The sequence below is a fragment of the Pseudopipra pipra genome, chromosome 25 (assembly GCF_036250125.1).
Source record: "Pseudopipra pipra isolate bDixPip1 chromosome 25, bDixPip1.hap1, whole genome shotgun sequence".
NCBI lineage: Eukaryota > Metazoa > Chordata > Aves > Passeriformes > Pipridae > Pseudopipra > Pseudopipra pipra.
In genome coordinates, this window is record NC_087573.1 from 3,890,073 (window position 1) to 3,903,502 (window position 13,430).

Consider the following 13,430-nt stretch of genomic DNA (forward strand, 5'->3'; position numbering starts at 1 on the left):
TTCCCATTCCCACCAGACTGGTCACTGCCACTGCCTCCCAGCCAGAGCCAGGGAGCTGAGAAGCCCCAGGCAGCACCACACAGAGACTGGCGACAGACGGACACTCCATGGGCTCTGACCAGTGCCAAGGGCAGAGGGACAGCAGCTCACATGGCTCTGCCTGGGCCTATTTGCCTGCCTACATAAATTAATCAGAGCTAATTGGCTTTTAGGTAAGTCTTCTTTGCAGGAGCTCTGCATAGAAAGACTTTGGAGCGGGGACTGCAAGTGGCAAAACCTTTATTTAAACACACAGTGCTACGCAAGGACAGGCTCCCAGCCCCGGCACCACTCCCTGCTCCCTTCAGCATGGATGCCAACAGGTTCAAATCTCACTGGATCACTTCCACTTCCCATTAAGTGGACCCAGTTTATTTACATCTCACTGGTTACGGGAGACAAACATTCACCAGAGGTGACACCTTACAAGAGCTGTCTGTGCCCAGTGACAGGACACAAACTCCCGGTGCCATAGAGCCTTTGCCAAACAAGGAACCATGGCCCAGCTCTTCCCACCTCCACGCTGCCAGGATGGGACAATCCCTCACAGTCTGGGAGGATGCAACGCTCCGCAGAGGTGCGGGAAATGGATGTCCCAGGGGGAGATCTTCGTGATGCAAAGATCCTGCCCAGAGATCAACTGCTCCCCCTCCGCCCTACAACAGTTTCGAGATTATTAAGAAAGGGAGGGAGCTGTCTGCCCCCACCCTGGTCACACCAAGCTGCTTTTATTGTGGGTTCCCAGCCCCAGGCTAAGCAGATCCACAGCGCGCAGTTAAGCTGTTAAGCTCGCCTGAATAGGGCTGCTCTGTGTGCAGCTGCTAATTCAGAACCACTCAAAAATATAGACATACATTCATAGACTCCCCACACCAAGAAAGGATTTAGATGCTTTCCAGCTCAGCTCTCCAGTCAATACATAACTGGCTCTAGAAGCACAGCAGTGATCCAAGGCATGGGAGGGTGGGGGCAGAACCTGTGGCACAGCCGGTGCCAGTGCAATGGCTCATCCCTCCCTGGGGCTCTGGGTGCATGGTAGGGCTTGGTCACTGCTCCATCCTCCCAAACCAGAGACTGAGACAAGGTATGTGACTGGAACAAAGGTGTGAGGGGCTGGAAATTGGGAGCAGAAAGCTGGGATGGCCATTGTGGGGCTCACTCACCACCACACCACCCCCAGCTGGATTTGTGCTGGGCTGAGCATCACCCAGCTGCCAGTGGGGCTCCATCCTCATCCGCATCCCATCCAAGCCCCAGTGTCCAGCCCCAACAGCAGCTTCAGTGTCCCAAGGTCACAGGGCAGGGGACAGGAGGTGACTGCAGCAGGTACAAGTGCTCCACCAGCCCCACAGCCATCACACAGGGCTGGAACCAGCACAGCCAGGGCGAGGGGCAAAGAACACGCTGAGGACTCGGGGAGCCTTCAGACTTTTCACAGCATTGAGAAAGTAGCAGCACAAAAACATCCCTCAACCCCAGTCTTCACTGTCCATCCAAGGCCTCTCCGTCTCCACCTGGGGCTGGGATGCAAGCAGGTGGAGGGGATGCTCTGGGCAGGGGCACAGACTGAGGCTCCAGGTTTCTTACTCTTCTCGTGGTCGGCTCAGGAAACAAGTGCTTGAGGGAGAGGTGGCCCTGAGGCAGCGCCAGTGTCCCGTTCACCTCCACCCAGGCGAGGCGAGCCCCGGGCTCTCTGGGCATCACGTGTAGTTGCCCGGGCCACCCAGAGGGATCACGAAGACGGAGATGTCATCGCCGGAGCCCAGCTTGTCGTTGGCCAGCCGCCAGCCCCGCTCCTTCAGCACCCCCCGGGACCGCACCACCAGCTCCTGGGCCACCATGGTGTACCTGGGGGCACAGCAGAGCACGGCTCAGCAGCCACCCCAGAGCCCCTGATGCAGCGTCCTGGCAAGGAAGGAGAAGCTGGAGCAGCTCAAGGTGCAGGGAAGGGTCCCTTGGAGAGATCCGAGCTCAGACAGGCACATCCAGGGGAGCACTGCGTGTGTGGAGCCCAGAAGGATGCATGGCCATGACACTGCTCCAAAGAGCCAGGCCAAGGGGAGGTGTTGGAATGCTCATCCCCCTGCCCACTCACAGCTCACCTGCAGGGGTCGTTGGGCTCGTAGCTCGTCAGCACCTCCATCACCACACCAGCCACCTCCTTGTCGTTGGTGACATCCCAGAGCCCGTCGGTGCCCAGGACCAGAACGTCGTCGGGGCAGTGCTCGTACTGTGTGAGGTCGTAAACCCTGACCTGGCAAGCAGTGGGGCAAGATGGGAGGGTGAGGGGCAGAGGAGGTTCCCACTGCACTGGGCACACCATGGATCTGGTCACGCCGCTGCAGGAACCCCTGGGTGCTGGAAGCCAGGCTTACCTCCGGGAAGCAGGACAGGAAAGGCTTGATGTGGATGTTGGAGCTGAACACCTTGAGGTCGTGGTCTCCCAGGCCCCGTGTGACCCCGATTGTGGCCATCATCCGGGCCTGGAGGACGTTGGAATCAAAAGAGAACTTTAAGTCGTTTCATCTCCACCTCCATTCCCAGCTGAGAACTGGTGGCATTGGAGCGATGGCAGCACTACCAAAACCAACCCTGAAACCCCCAAATCACTGAGGGCAGGTGGGAAGCAACACCCACCCCCAACTCCTGCCACAGCACTTCACCTTTTTGCCTTCCCCGTAGATAAGTGGAAACTTCAGGTCATCCTCTTCTATCTTTTTGTAAGCCCTGGTTAAAACAAGCCAAAGACAAGGTGTCAGCAGGTGAAGGCTTCCAGCACCTCCCCTGCTTGCTCAGGGCCTGGGTACCCAGCATGCCAGAGCCTCCTGCCCTGTGGAATGGGAGGCTGGAGCTGGGCAGCCACCTCAGCAGGACCCCAGTGCCACCAGTGGGTTGGGGGTTACCAGCCATTCATGTTCTGGTCCCTGTACAGCATCTTCTTCCCCAGCTCCTTGGGCTGGATCCTGCGGGGGAACTCCAGGTGGGTGAACTCCTTCCCCAGCAGCTCAGGCCTCAGCAGTGCCTGTGGGAAGAAGGGGCAGCTCAGCCTCGGGGCTGGGAGAGTGGGATCTGTGGATCCAGCTCTGCCCAGACGTGGGACCCACCAGCCCACCGGGACCTCAGCTTTGACATTCCACCGTGGAATCCTCTGCTCTGAAGCAACTTTAACAGGTGCTGATAAAGCAGCTTCAAACCACCCACCTGTGCTCACCCAGAGGGGAGACCGGGGCTGGGGGCAGCCATGCCAGCACCCAGCAAGAAGGTGAAGCTTTTGCATGGAGAGTTTTGGCAAATAAGGATCTCCAGAAGGAACCAAAACCTAGCAAATTCCAGGAGAAGCTGGAATTTGCCCAGGAGGACTCACAGCTGCAAACCCCCCAGGATGCCAGGCTCAGCACAGGGCATGGCACTCGCCAAGGAAAAGAGGGATGGGTCTTTTCCAAACCAGTGTCCTGGCTGCAGCCATGAAAAGGGACAAAGAGCAGCACAGAGCCCTTTCCATGGCAGCCCCAAGCCCTCCTGGAGCACGGCGTGCAGGGGACCAGGAACAGGGAGAGCTGGAAAATGCAGATGGGGAAAGAAAGAGCCAAAAGAGAGAAGGAGATCCTTTGGGAAGACGGCGTGGAGGTGTTTTGGTGCAGAGGCGTGGAGACCCCCATCCCGCTCTAGAGGAGCCCTGACCACAGCCTGGGCATCATGTGGCAGAGCACCATGTGCCTGTCCCCAGCCCGTGCCCTGCCCCTCACAGCCAGCTGGAGAGGATCCCACTCACAGCAGTTTCCTCCTCTTGGTCATTCAAAAATAGATTCAAGAAAAAACGCCTCAGTGTTTTTCCAAGTACGTTGCAAGCCAGGAAATCACATCCAGCAAGACCTTCTCCAACACAAACGCCTCCTCCCCTGTGCTGCCCTCAGAGAGGTCTTTATAATCTTAAAAAGTCTCCCTGGGTGGCACTGGAGGGTTTGTCCAGGACAGGGACAGGGAGCAAGCCAGAAACCTGCTGGCAAACGTCAGCTCCGACTCCTCAGGGAGCAGCCAGGGAAGAAAGTAGGACTCAGCAGGAGCACTGTGACTCCTGTGACCGTGGGAGGGAGCACAGCGGGTGGAGGGAGCAGAGCCACACTCCTCCTGGTCACAGCAGCTCGGGCAGGGGATGCTCCCTGTCCCCTGGGCAGGAGCAGGACAAGATGGACCAAACTGGCTCCGTGCGACCGTCCCGATCCGGCCCCACGCCAAAAGCCCGGGATCTCCAGCTCCTGGCTAGGCCAGGCTTGCAGTCACAGCCCCTCACACTGACCCTGCAGTAAACCAGGGCTCTGCCAGCCATGAGATGCCCCCATGCCAGCTCCCTGCATCCCAGAGCCTCTCCTCATCCCAGTAGGCAGGCTGGGATGGATAAATGCCATCAGCAGGTCCCAGCCATGGGGCTCCTTCAGCTCCAGGGCCCCACCATGGCAGCAGCCCAGCAGGCAGAGTGGGGGGGCTGGGAAGGGGCCAGGAGGTGGTTCAGCAGGAATGAGGTTAGAAGAAAGGTCTTTCTTACTAAAAACTGCAGCCTCTGCCTCTCTGTCTCTGGAGTAAACTCCCTGGACATTGGAATGATTTCCCCGTTACGGATGATAATGGCCCTGCAATGAAACATGGAAGGATGAGATTAGAGAGGAGAAGAGGAGACATGGTGGGGAGCTGAGCCCAGCCCTCAAGGGCTGATTCCTGAGAGTGGTGCAACCCCTTGCCCTGCTCTGCCTGCCCTCTTCCCAGCCTGAGCTGGGAGCTGCTTCCTGGCTCCAGTGTCCCCCTGGGCAGGGCATGGCATCCCTCCCACCTGCACAGGACAGGGAAGAAGGGAAAATGGGAGAGAAGCATGGGGAAGAGGGGAATGAAGCAGAGCAAACCAAAGGACAGGATGTGGTCAGAGAAGGAGCAGCACAAAGGTAGGGCACCCTCCTTTTGTGGTGCTGCCCCTCCAGCACACAGGAGGGGCAGAAATCACCTGTAGCAAGACATGGGTGCACATGCCTGGCCCACACTGCACTGTCACTCACTGCTGGGGCTGCTCTGATTGTTTGATGTGTTAAAATAACATAAAAGTCTGATTATGAGATGTTTCTGGATATCATGGGGGGCTCGAGGATCTGTCCCACCTGCTGTCCCAGCTCTGGCAGTGTCTGATGCTCGAGGAGAGAACACAGACCCTCGCCCAGAAGCACAGTTACAGCCTCAGGACCCCATGCTCGCTGCCATCCTGCACAGCTGGTGCCTCTGCTGCTGCCATGGAGGGGGCCTGCACCCAAAAGCAGAGGCATGAAGGATCTCCTTGTCCTCTGTCCCAGAGCTGGAAGCACATCCAGCCTCAGAAAACCGACCAGAGCTTGTATTTTGTGGTCTGACACTGCTGAGGACAAGGTAACCTGCAGTAAATACCCAGAGAAGCTGTGGATTCCCCCTCCCTGGGAGTGTTCGAGGCCAGGTTGGACAGGTCTTGGAGCAACCTGGTCTAGTGGAGTGGAGCAAAATGAACTTTTAAGGTCCCTTCCAACCCAACCATTCTGTGATCCTGTGATTAATACAGGGCAATTCAAACCAGCTTCACCCTCACCATAAGGTGGACCTGCCTTCCTACCACCACCTGGGGATATGAGCACACTCAGGTGCAGTTACCCAGTAACCCACCCCAGGAAATGCACGTGGCAGTCAAAATTCTTGAGCTCCCAGCTCCCACTTCACTTGTCTGCACACAGATTTGCGTGTCCTTCTCCCAAAACAGGTCACGGGTGTGACATGTGCCCTAAAACGACTTCTTGCAGATTTTTGAAAGCTTTGCTGAGGGCAATTTTCACTCCCCAGCTTGCAGCCTGGGACAGCACCAGCAGCAGGGGCTGTGGTGTGATCCAGAGCCATCTGGGAAAGCAGACAGGATGCTGCAGGGAAGGAAGGGAGCAAGACCCAGATTTTGGGAGGCGATTCCGCAGCCCTACCTGTGCACCAGGCAAACACAGAGATCACATCAGGGCACACTGTCCCCAAGGCATGCAGCAGGCAGGGGGTGGCTCTGCCCAGCCCTGCCACCTCTGCCCTCCCCAGGGCAGGGATGGAGGTGGGTGCTCCTAACCAGCCAGGCCTCCAGCACCACCCTGCTCTACCAGAGTGCTCCCCAATCACCAGGAGGAAGGTGAGGGCTGCCCTGGGGGGGCTGTACCTGCTGTCACCAGCGTTGGCCACGTAGAACTTGCCCATGAGGTAGATGGCAGCCAGGGCACAGCAGCCCCCAGCGAGGTGCTGGGCCCCCCGCTCCCGCTCGATCTGGTCGTCCTGTGGAGACAGAGAGTGGCTGCAGGCAGGGTGGGTGGGGGGCCCCAAATAATACCAGCTGCTCCAGCAGCATCTCAGCTCCAGGTGGGGAGCAGTGGTCAGCCAGGGTACGTTTCTCCACACAGCCCAGGGGTGGATGTAGGGCTTGGGGGGGTCAGGGGTCCCATGGGGCAGCTGGGAATGTGGCTTCACTGGGGCAGTGGAGGGGGCAAGAAAGAGCAAGACAAGAGAGGAACAGGTGGGACTGCTGGAACAAAGTACAACAAAACCCTCGGCACCCACACAGGCCTGGGCCCCAAAGCCTCTGCGTCCTGAACCCCCAAAATACAGGGTGTCACAGTGCCCTCTCCAAGACCATCCCTGTGGCCCCCTCCTTGCTCCAGAGCTGCCTTTTGCCAGAGGGGACAAGCTGATGCAGACACAGACAGCAAAGGGACACTGTGAGGGGATGCCCCCCAGGCAGAGGCTCCTCACCATGTGCTTGAAGGCGTTCTCGATGGCGCCGATCACCAGGCTCTCGTGGGACACGGCTTTCTCCAGGTGAAACCGTGGCACAGCGTCGTTGGGGACCTCCCCGTCATCCTCTGCGACTGACACCCGGTTTGGATCCCCAGGGCCATGTGGGAGGCAGATGGGAGGAGGGGAGGGGTCCTGCAGGATGTCCACGAGGTCCCGGAGCTGCTCACAGATGTGCACGTGGAGCTTCTCGGATGCCATGACAGCAGCACCACTGCCTGCATGGCCGTCAAACAGGGCCCAGTAGTGGAAATAAAAACCCTTCCTGCCCTGCGGGGAGAAAAGGGAAGGTTAAACAAGCCTGGGAGGAAGCAGATGGGACGGGGAATTCAGAGCAGCTGGGGCCACCAGCTGACAGTGACACGGGGCCCTGCCTCGGTCTCGCAGGTCTCAGCGCAGGCAGGAGTGACGTGGGCAGCTGACCAAGGGTGTCTGGACACGGCTGGTCCCTGGCTGGAGCCCAGCCCTGCATCAGACACCTCGTTCTGCCAGCAGCACTCCTTCACCAGCCGGCTCCTCCAGAGGGGAGGCACCACTGCAGCTGGCTCTGAAGCCCCCCGGGGCACGTGGGCCAGTGGTTTCACTGGGCCAGCCAGCCCTGGGGCAGTCCCGTGGGGATGGAGGATGGTAGGAGAGAGCAGGAGCAGCCAGTCTGGGAACCAAGGGAACCCCCAGGGCACACATATCCCCACATACTCCATCCCCTGCTCTGCTGCCGGGCACCCTCCCTGTCGTGTCCCTGCCTGGCCACACCTCCGCGGCTCTCACCCCGTCCAGCTCCCCGCAGCCTTCCCGGGACATCAGCCGGCCCCTCGGGCTGGGCCTCCTCTCCACAAACACCACCTCGCAGCACGCCTGGTCCTCATTGTGCTGGCTCTTCCCTGCATTTATCACCCTGCCGGGAGGAAACGAGATGTAAATGCTCTTTCTTTTCACATCACGTTCCAGCAAAGGTCACCCCGTAGCATCTCATCCCCCCCAACCCTCCACTCGTGTCCCTGTTTCCCCGGGGATGCTTCCACAGATGTTCCTGTCCTGTCCCAGCTGTCCCAGACCAGTTGTGTGGGTTGATCTGGGGCCAGCAGCAGTACTGGGTCCCACCCACAGCGGGGTCCAGGGCGGGGCAGTTGTCTGGGCACCCACCGAGGGAGGTGACCAAAAACAAGCTGTGTTTGCTGCTACAAGCAGAGCAATTGCCCAAAAACCTGAACCAGCCTCACACACACCCCCCTAGCCAGGACTCATGGACAGGATCACAGCCTCACCCACGTCCCATCTCTTCTAGGGAGGGAGCAGGGACCTCTGGGAAGGAGGGGAGAAGGTGACGATGACGAAACCAGCAGGACTTTTTTGCAAAGAGATTCACACTGACTTTTCCCAGCCTGTGCTGACACAGCAGATTTCAGGTCTAGATTGCAGAACCTGCTCACGGGAGGAAGCTGTAAATATGCAGAACAGGGTGACTGTGCTTAGGGCACAGAGTTTTCAAGTAGTTTGCAGAAAGAAGTCTTGGGAGACCGAAAAGGGTAGTTTTTTGCTCTGGGTACTCCTACCCCAGTATCTCCTGGGGCAAATTAACATCTCAAAAAGCTCTCCAGGGTATCGGGAAGATCAGCTTAAGGAAGGGGTGCAGGACTGGGCTGACAGCTGACTGGGCAAAAGCCCTCAAACCCTGACCTTCCCCACCTGCTTTCTGTTAGAGGTGAAACTTGCAGCGAGTGAAAGGAGAAGAGAATCAGACCCTTGAAGGGGAAGTCGCAATCAGTCCCGCTCCCAAGGGAAAGGCCCCAGCTCCCTGCTCCCCCTCGAGTCCTGCCAGAGCCGCCGCAGCTCCTTCGCCCTCGGTGTCAGTTCCCCATCGGTGACACCGCGCGTTGTGCGAAAAGTGCAGAAAACAGAAAAGGACAGGAGAGTCCTGACTCCCCCGGGGGATGGGTGAGAGCACAGCGCCCCGCCGATGCTCTCCCACCGCGGGCATCCACAGCGCTGCTGGAAAAGGGACGCACGCAGCTCACCGCGGGTCGCGACCCACTTTTGTCCCCAGGGTCCCCGCTCCGGTGCCGAGCGGTGCCACCTCGCCCTCTTCGGGCTGCAAACCGCCTCCGGTGCCGCTCCCAATCCCACTCCCGCTCCCGCTCCCAGTCCCGGTCCTTACTCGGCGTATCCCGTCCTCCAGGGCAGGCGGCGGCGGCCGTCGCGGGGGCTCTGCACGGCCCGCCCGGTGTGATCGTCGGCGCGGCGCAGCTCCTCGGGCGTCAGCTGCAGGAAGGCCGGCCGGCAGAACGCGGCCGCGGGCGGCGATGCCCCGCTCCCGGCCCCGGCCCCGCCGCCCCGGGGCTCGGCGGGGGGCTGCGCGCCCGCCCCCGCGCCCAGCCCCGCCGCCAGCTGCGCCACGGCGGCGCGCACCCGCAGCAGCATCCCGAGCCGAGCGGGGCCAAACCGAGCCGAGCGGGGCCGAGCCGAGACGAGCCCGCCGCCCCGCCCCGCCTCCCGCCCCGCCGCGGTGCGGTGCGGAGGGGGGGGAACCAGGCGCGGCAGCTCAGCGCCGCAGCGCGTCCGCGCATCGCCCGCCGTTATCCCGCAGCCGGGAGGGGGGAGAGCCCTCCCGGGGAATGGAATGACCCCCTCCGCCGTTATCCCACAGCCGGGAGGAGGGAGAGCCCTCCCGGGGAATGGAATGACCCCCTCCGCCGTTATCCCACAGCCGGGAGGAGGGAGAGCCCTCTTGGGAAATGGAATGACCCCCTCCGCCGTTATCCCACAGCCGGGAGGAGGGAGAGCCCTCCCGGGGAATGGAATGACGCCCTCCCCCCGCGCCGTTATCCCGCAGCCGGGAAGAGGGCGAGCGGGACACACCTCCCCCCCACCCGCTACCCCTCAGCAGGCGGAGAACGAGCCCTCCCTGGGAATGACCGCCCCGCTGTTTTCCCGCAGCCGGGAGGAGGTCCAGCCCTTCCTGAGAATGACTCCCACGCCGTTATTCCGCAGCCGGGCGGAGGGCGAGCTCCCCCCCCGGGGAGGGACGGGGCATCCCGCTGGAAGCACCGGGGACACGAGCCATCGCTGCGCAGCAAAGGCTCCGGGAAAGTCTTTTTTTCCCGGCTGGAGGTGCGGCTGCGGGGGGACAGGCTCGCCCTGCCCACGCGTGGCTGGCTCCCCTCCCTGCGCTTTGTCGGCAGGTGGGTTTCCCGCCTGGATCGTCCCAGGGCTCCCGCAGAGCCACCTACTCCGGTACAACATCCCCGTCCGGCGCCGGGCGCTTTGTCACCCCCCCTGCGCTCATCAGCCCACGCGCGGCCATGCCGGGCTATTAATAACCAGCAGCCTGCGGAGGAGCGGGGAGGTACCGTGAGAGGGCTCAGAGCTGAACCTCTCCCTCCCTCCCTTTCACCCAGGATGCTGCGCTCCAGCGTGAGCAGGATGCGGATTTAGCTGACCCAGAACAACACATCCTCCCTAGCTGGGAGGGGAAGAGCCGGCAGCGTAAACACCATCGCTCTCACAGCCTGACCTCAGCACCTCCCTGCCTTCTGGGCTCCTGTGAGAACAAAAAAAAAAAACTGGTGAAAAAACTCAGTACTTGCCTGCTCTAAAGTAAAATTGAGGCTGTTTCTTACACTTTGTGTGCCTCAGTGCTCTGAGCACCACAGAGGAACCACTTATTCCTGTCCACACAGGGCTTTTGCACTGTAAGTTCTGAGCAGAAGCAGCTCTGTTGAGCCCTCTAGGCTTTAGCCATCTTCAGCCAGAGCTCTTCAGACTGTACCAGACTATTAGGATCACACTGTAGAAGTTGTTCAGTACTCCCTGTATTCCCATCTTCTAATCCCAAACTTTAAGGTCTTCAGTACCCTTTTAAGCTCTTTCTGAACCCTTCGGGACCTGATCTAGTGGGTGGTGTTGGAACTAGGTGACCTTTAAAGTCCCTTCCAACACAACCTCTCCAGTCTGAGGCCAGCAGCCCTCTGCTGCCTCTCCAGCAGCCCTGGGTCCTTTCCTCAGCTCCTTCCCCCTCATCCCCATCTTGCTGCTGGTTACACAGGGAAGCTCCCAGATACTCTGAGTGCACTAATTCTTGTGTTATTAAGGCTGAAAATCATGGGATTCTCCGGGGAATGTGTCTCCCCTCTGTGGGACCACCAATCTGCTCTGTCCTGCTGAGTCACCAGGATGCTTTCCTTGGAAAGAAGGAAATGGCAGTTTCCAGAATGAATTCTCTGACCCTGTTTGATATTTGTTGTTTCCGTTACACTGAGCACGAACTGAGAGAATGGTCTGACATGTAAACACTCTGCAGGAAGCCTCCCTGAAACAATGCAGTGCTAACAACCGTTTTCCAAGAAAGAGGGCTCCGTTTCCTCCTATTCATCTTACCTGCCAGCTCCATGTGAAGGTTCCTCCTTGTCTGTGAGGCTGGTGTTCCCCTTCACAAGGCTGCCTGGCACAAGGCCTGGGGATGCAGATGATGTAGACTGAGTCAGACTAAGAGTGTGGGGAGACCAGTGCCAGTAAATGACCACTTTGGATGCCAGCAGCTCTGCCCTTCGCTCTTCCCATCCCTCTGGGAGTCCTGCCTGGGATGCTCGTGCTTCCCATGCCAGCCCATCTCACCCAAAGTGTCCCTCCCTGAAGAGGGGGGTTCAGGCACTCACTGTACATGGGCACAGCTCCAGGTGATCCTTCAGCAGCACTGTTTCAGCAGCAACACTCCTCAAGTGTTACAAAGAGCTGCAAAGCCAGGCAGACTTTCTCCTGCAGCCCCCGGAGCTGGTGGGATTCCTCAGGCTCATCTAAATCCGAGGATTCTCTGTAGCTCAGCATCATTTGAGCGTTTCTGATGGACCTGGACATGGGTATTTCCTCCTCCTCTTCAGCCAATGTCTCCCTGCCCCACAGATCCAGGGGGAGCAGGAATTCCCATATTCTCCCTTCCCTCCTGAGGGTTTGCCTATGCAGAAGGGAGGAGATGTAAGGTTATGACATCACCTCTGTTTCTGGACCAAGCCTCGTGAAAACGGATAATGAAAATAACTCCTTTTAATTTCTGCGGGGGAACTGGAGGAACAATTTTCCAAAGCCCCTTTTAAATGAAAAGCTTTATTTCAAAGAAGCAGGGATTTTAATTACTTTCAGAAAGCCATTTTCTTTGAGAAGAGCAGCCCTTTTGCTGGTTCTACCTGTGTCTGGGCAGGGCAGGAGGAGCTGAGCTGAGCAGGGCAGCAGCCACGTGTCCGTGGGGAGCACTGGCACCAGTGCCAATAATCCCCTGCCAGCCTGCTGCCATGGTAAACAGTGATTTAAAAACTACTAACACAGGAATTAGGCTTAAGTTATACTGTTTTGCTTAATTTCTCATGCAACTGCTTAGCATTGGAAAAGCCTTTCTAACTTCCGTCCTTCATTTATGTTGCTGAGCCCAAAAGGAGGTAGGATGGAGCCAGGGATATTTCTTTGTGGAAGAATGACGTGTTGGTGGCATTTAAGGCAGAACAGAAGTAAATTAAACATCTAGATCATAAAAGTACCAGAGGATGTTTTAAAACGGGCTCTTTGCAGCAGTGCATTAGTTGACTGTACAGCCTGACTGCGTAATGAGCAATATATTAATTTATAATTAGTGTAATACAGTGAAGCTCAGCAAATAGCTCTGTGCACTCTGGATAATTCATCAGCAGAAGAAGCAGCTCTTAATGGTTTCCAAGGTTTGCCTGTCCCCTGTAATTGGGAAGTTCGGAATTTATTGTTATTTCTTTGAAGGGATAATTTGATTGCAGCCACACATCTTTATTCCCTGTCTGCTCCTGCTGGAGTGCAGAGAAGCCTTTGGAGCGTTGCTGCTCCGGGTACTGTGTGACCTCTCTGCAGGTAAATGCCTCAGTGTTTTGCAGAGCAGATGACCTGGATTTGGTGCAGATTCCCAGAGGGTTTTACCCTCTGCTCTCCCTGCTGCAGAGCAGAGGGAGGGCGGCACGTTAACCTCCTTGGATCACTTGGCTTTTCCCCCTCTGCTGCTTCAAAATCTTCCATACCCCTTGCACATCTCCCAAGGGATCTTCATTCTTAATTCTGCTCTCAAAGTCTTCAGGAGCTCCTGGTCTCATATAACATCGCCTGACAGTAGAAATACAGAAGGACAATAATAAGTGTGTGATAATAAGGCTATTCAGAATTTATGGAGCCTTTGGGGAACTTATTTTTCAGCTGGGGGGCTCAGCCCCACATCTTGGAGGGTGAAAGGAGCAGGACTGCTCCCTGCCTGTGCAGCAGTGCCCATGCTCCCGGGAGATCCTCCCTCCTGGGCTGCCGTGTTGGCAGGCTGGGAATCTGTGCTGAAATTCCCCGTTGTCAGCAGAGTCTTCAGAAAAGGGAACAAAACCCTCAGAGCTGGGTGCTCGGTGCTGAGACAGCCTGGAGGCGCCGGGGCCTCCTCAGAGGAAGGGGGTAAATAAACCTGAACCTGAATTCAGAGCCCCGCTGAAAAGAGGGCGTGATAAAATGTCAGTTCTGATTTTTCCCGCTTTAATAAAATAATTTGGATGCCTCTGCCTATTAGCAGCTGCAGA

The 13,430-nt window shown here is 58.0% G+C and overlaps 1 protein-coding gene across 2 annotated transcripts; it reads right to left on the bottom strand.

The window, feature by feature from the left end:
• Nucleotides 1-262: 262 nt before the first annotated feature.
• PPM1J (protein phosphatase, Mg2+/Mn2+ dependent 1J) lies at nucleotides 263-9,300 on the bottom strand. Of its 2 annotated transcripts, XM_064636085.1 has the most exons (10): nucleotides 9,023-9,300; nucleotides 7,636-7,762; nucleotides 6,826-7,137; nucleotides 6,239-6,351; nucleotides 4,583-4,667; nucleotides 2,943-3,061; nucleotides 2,703-2,766; nucleotides 2,415-2,522; nucleotides 2,142-2,293; nucleotides 390-1,887 (listed from the first exon to the last, which is right to left on the bottom strand). In XM_064636085.1, the coding sequence occupies exons 1-10, from the start codon at nucleotides 9,283-9,285 to the stop codon at nucleotides 1,740-1,742; spliced, it is 1,491 nt and encodes a 496-aa protein (XP_064492155.1). In that variant the 5' UTR covers nucleotides 9,286-9,300; the 3' UTR covers nucleotides 390-1,739. The 2 variants fall into 2 exon arrangements, with proteins under 2 accessions (XP_064492157.1, XP_064492155.1); XM_064636087.1 differs by lacking the exons at nucleotides 2,943-3,061; nucleotides 4,583-4,667 and having other exon boundaries at nucleotides 263-1,887.
• Nucleotides 9,301-13,430: the final 4,130 nt, after the last annotated feature.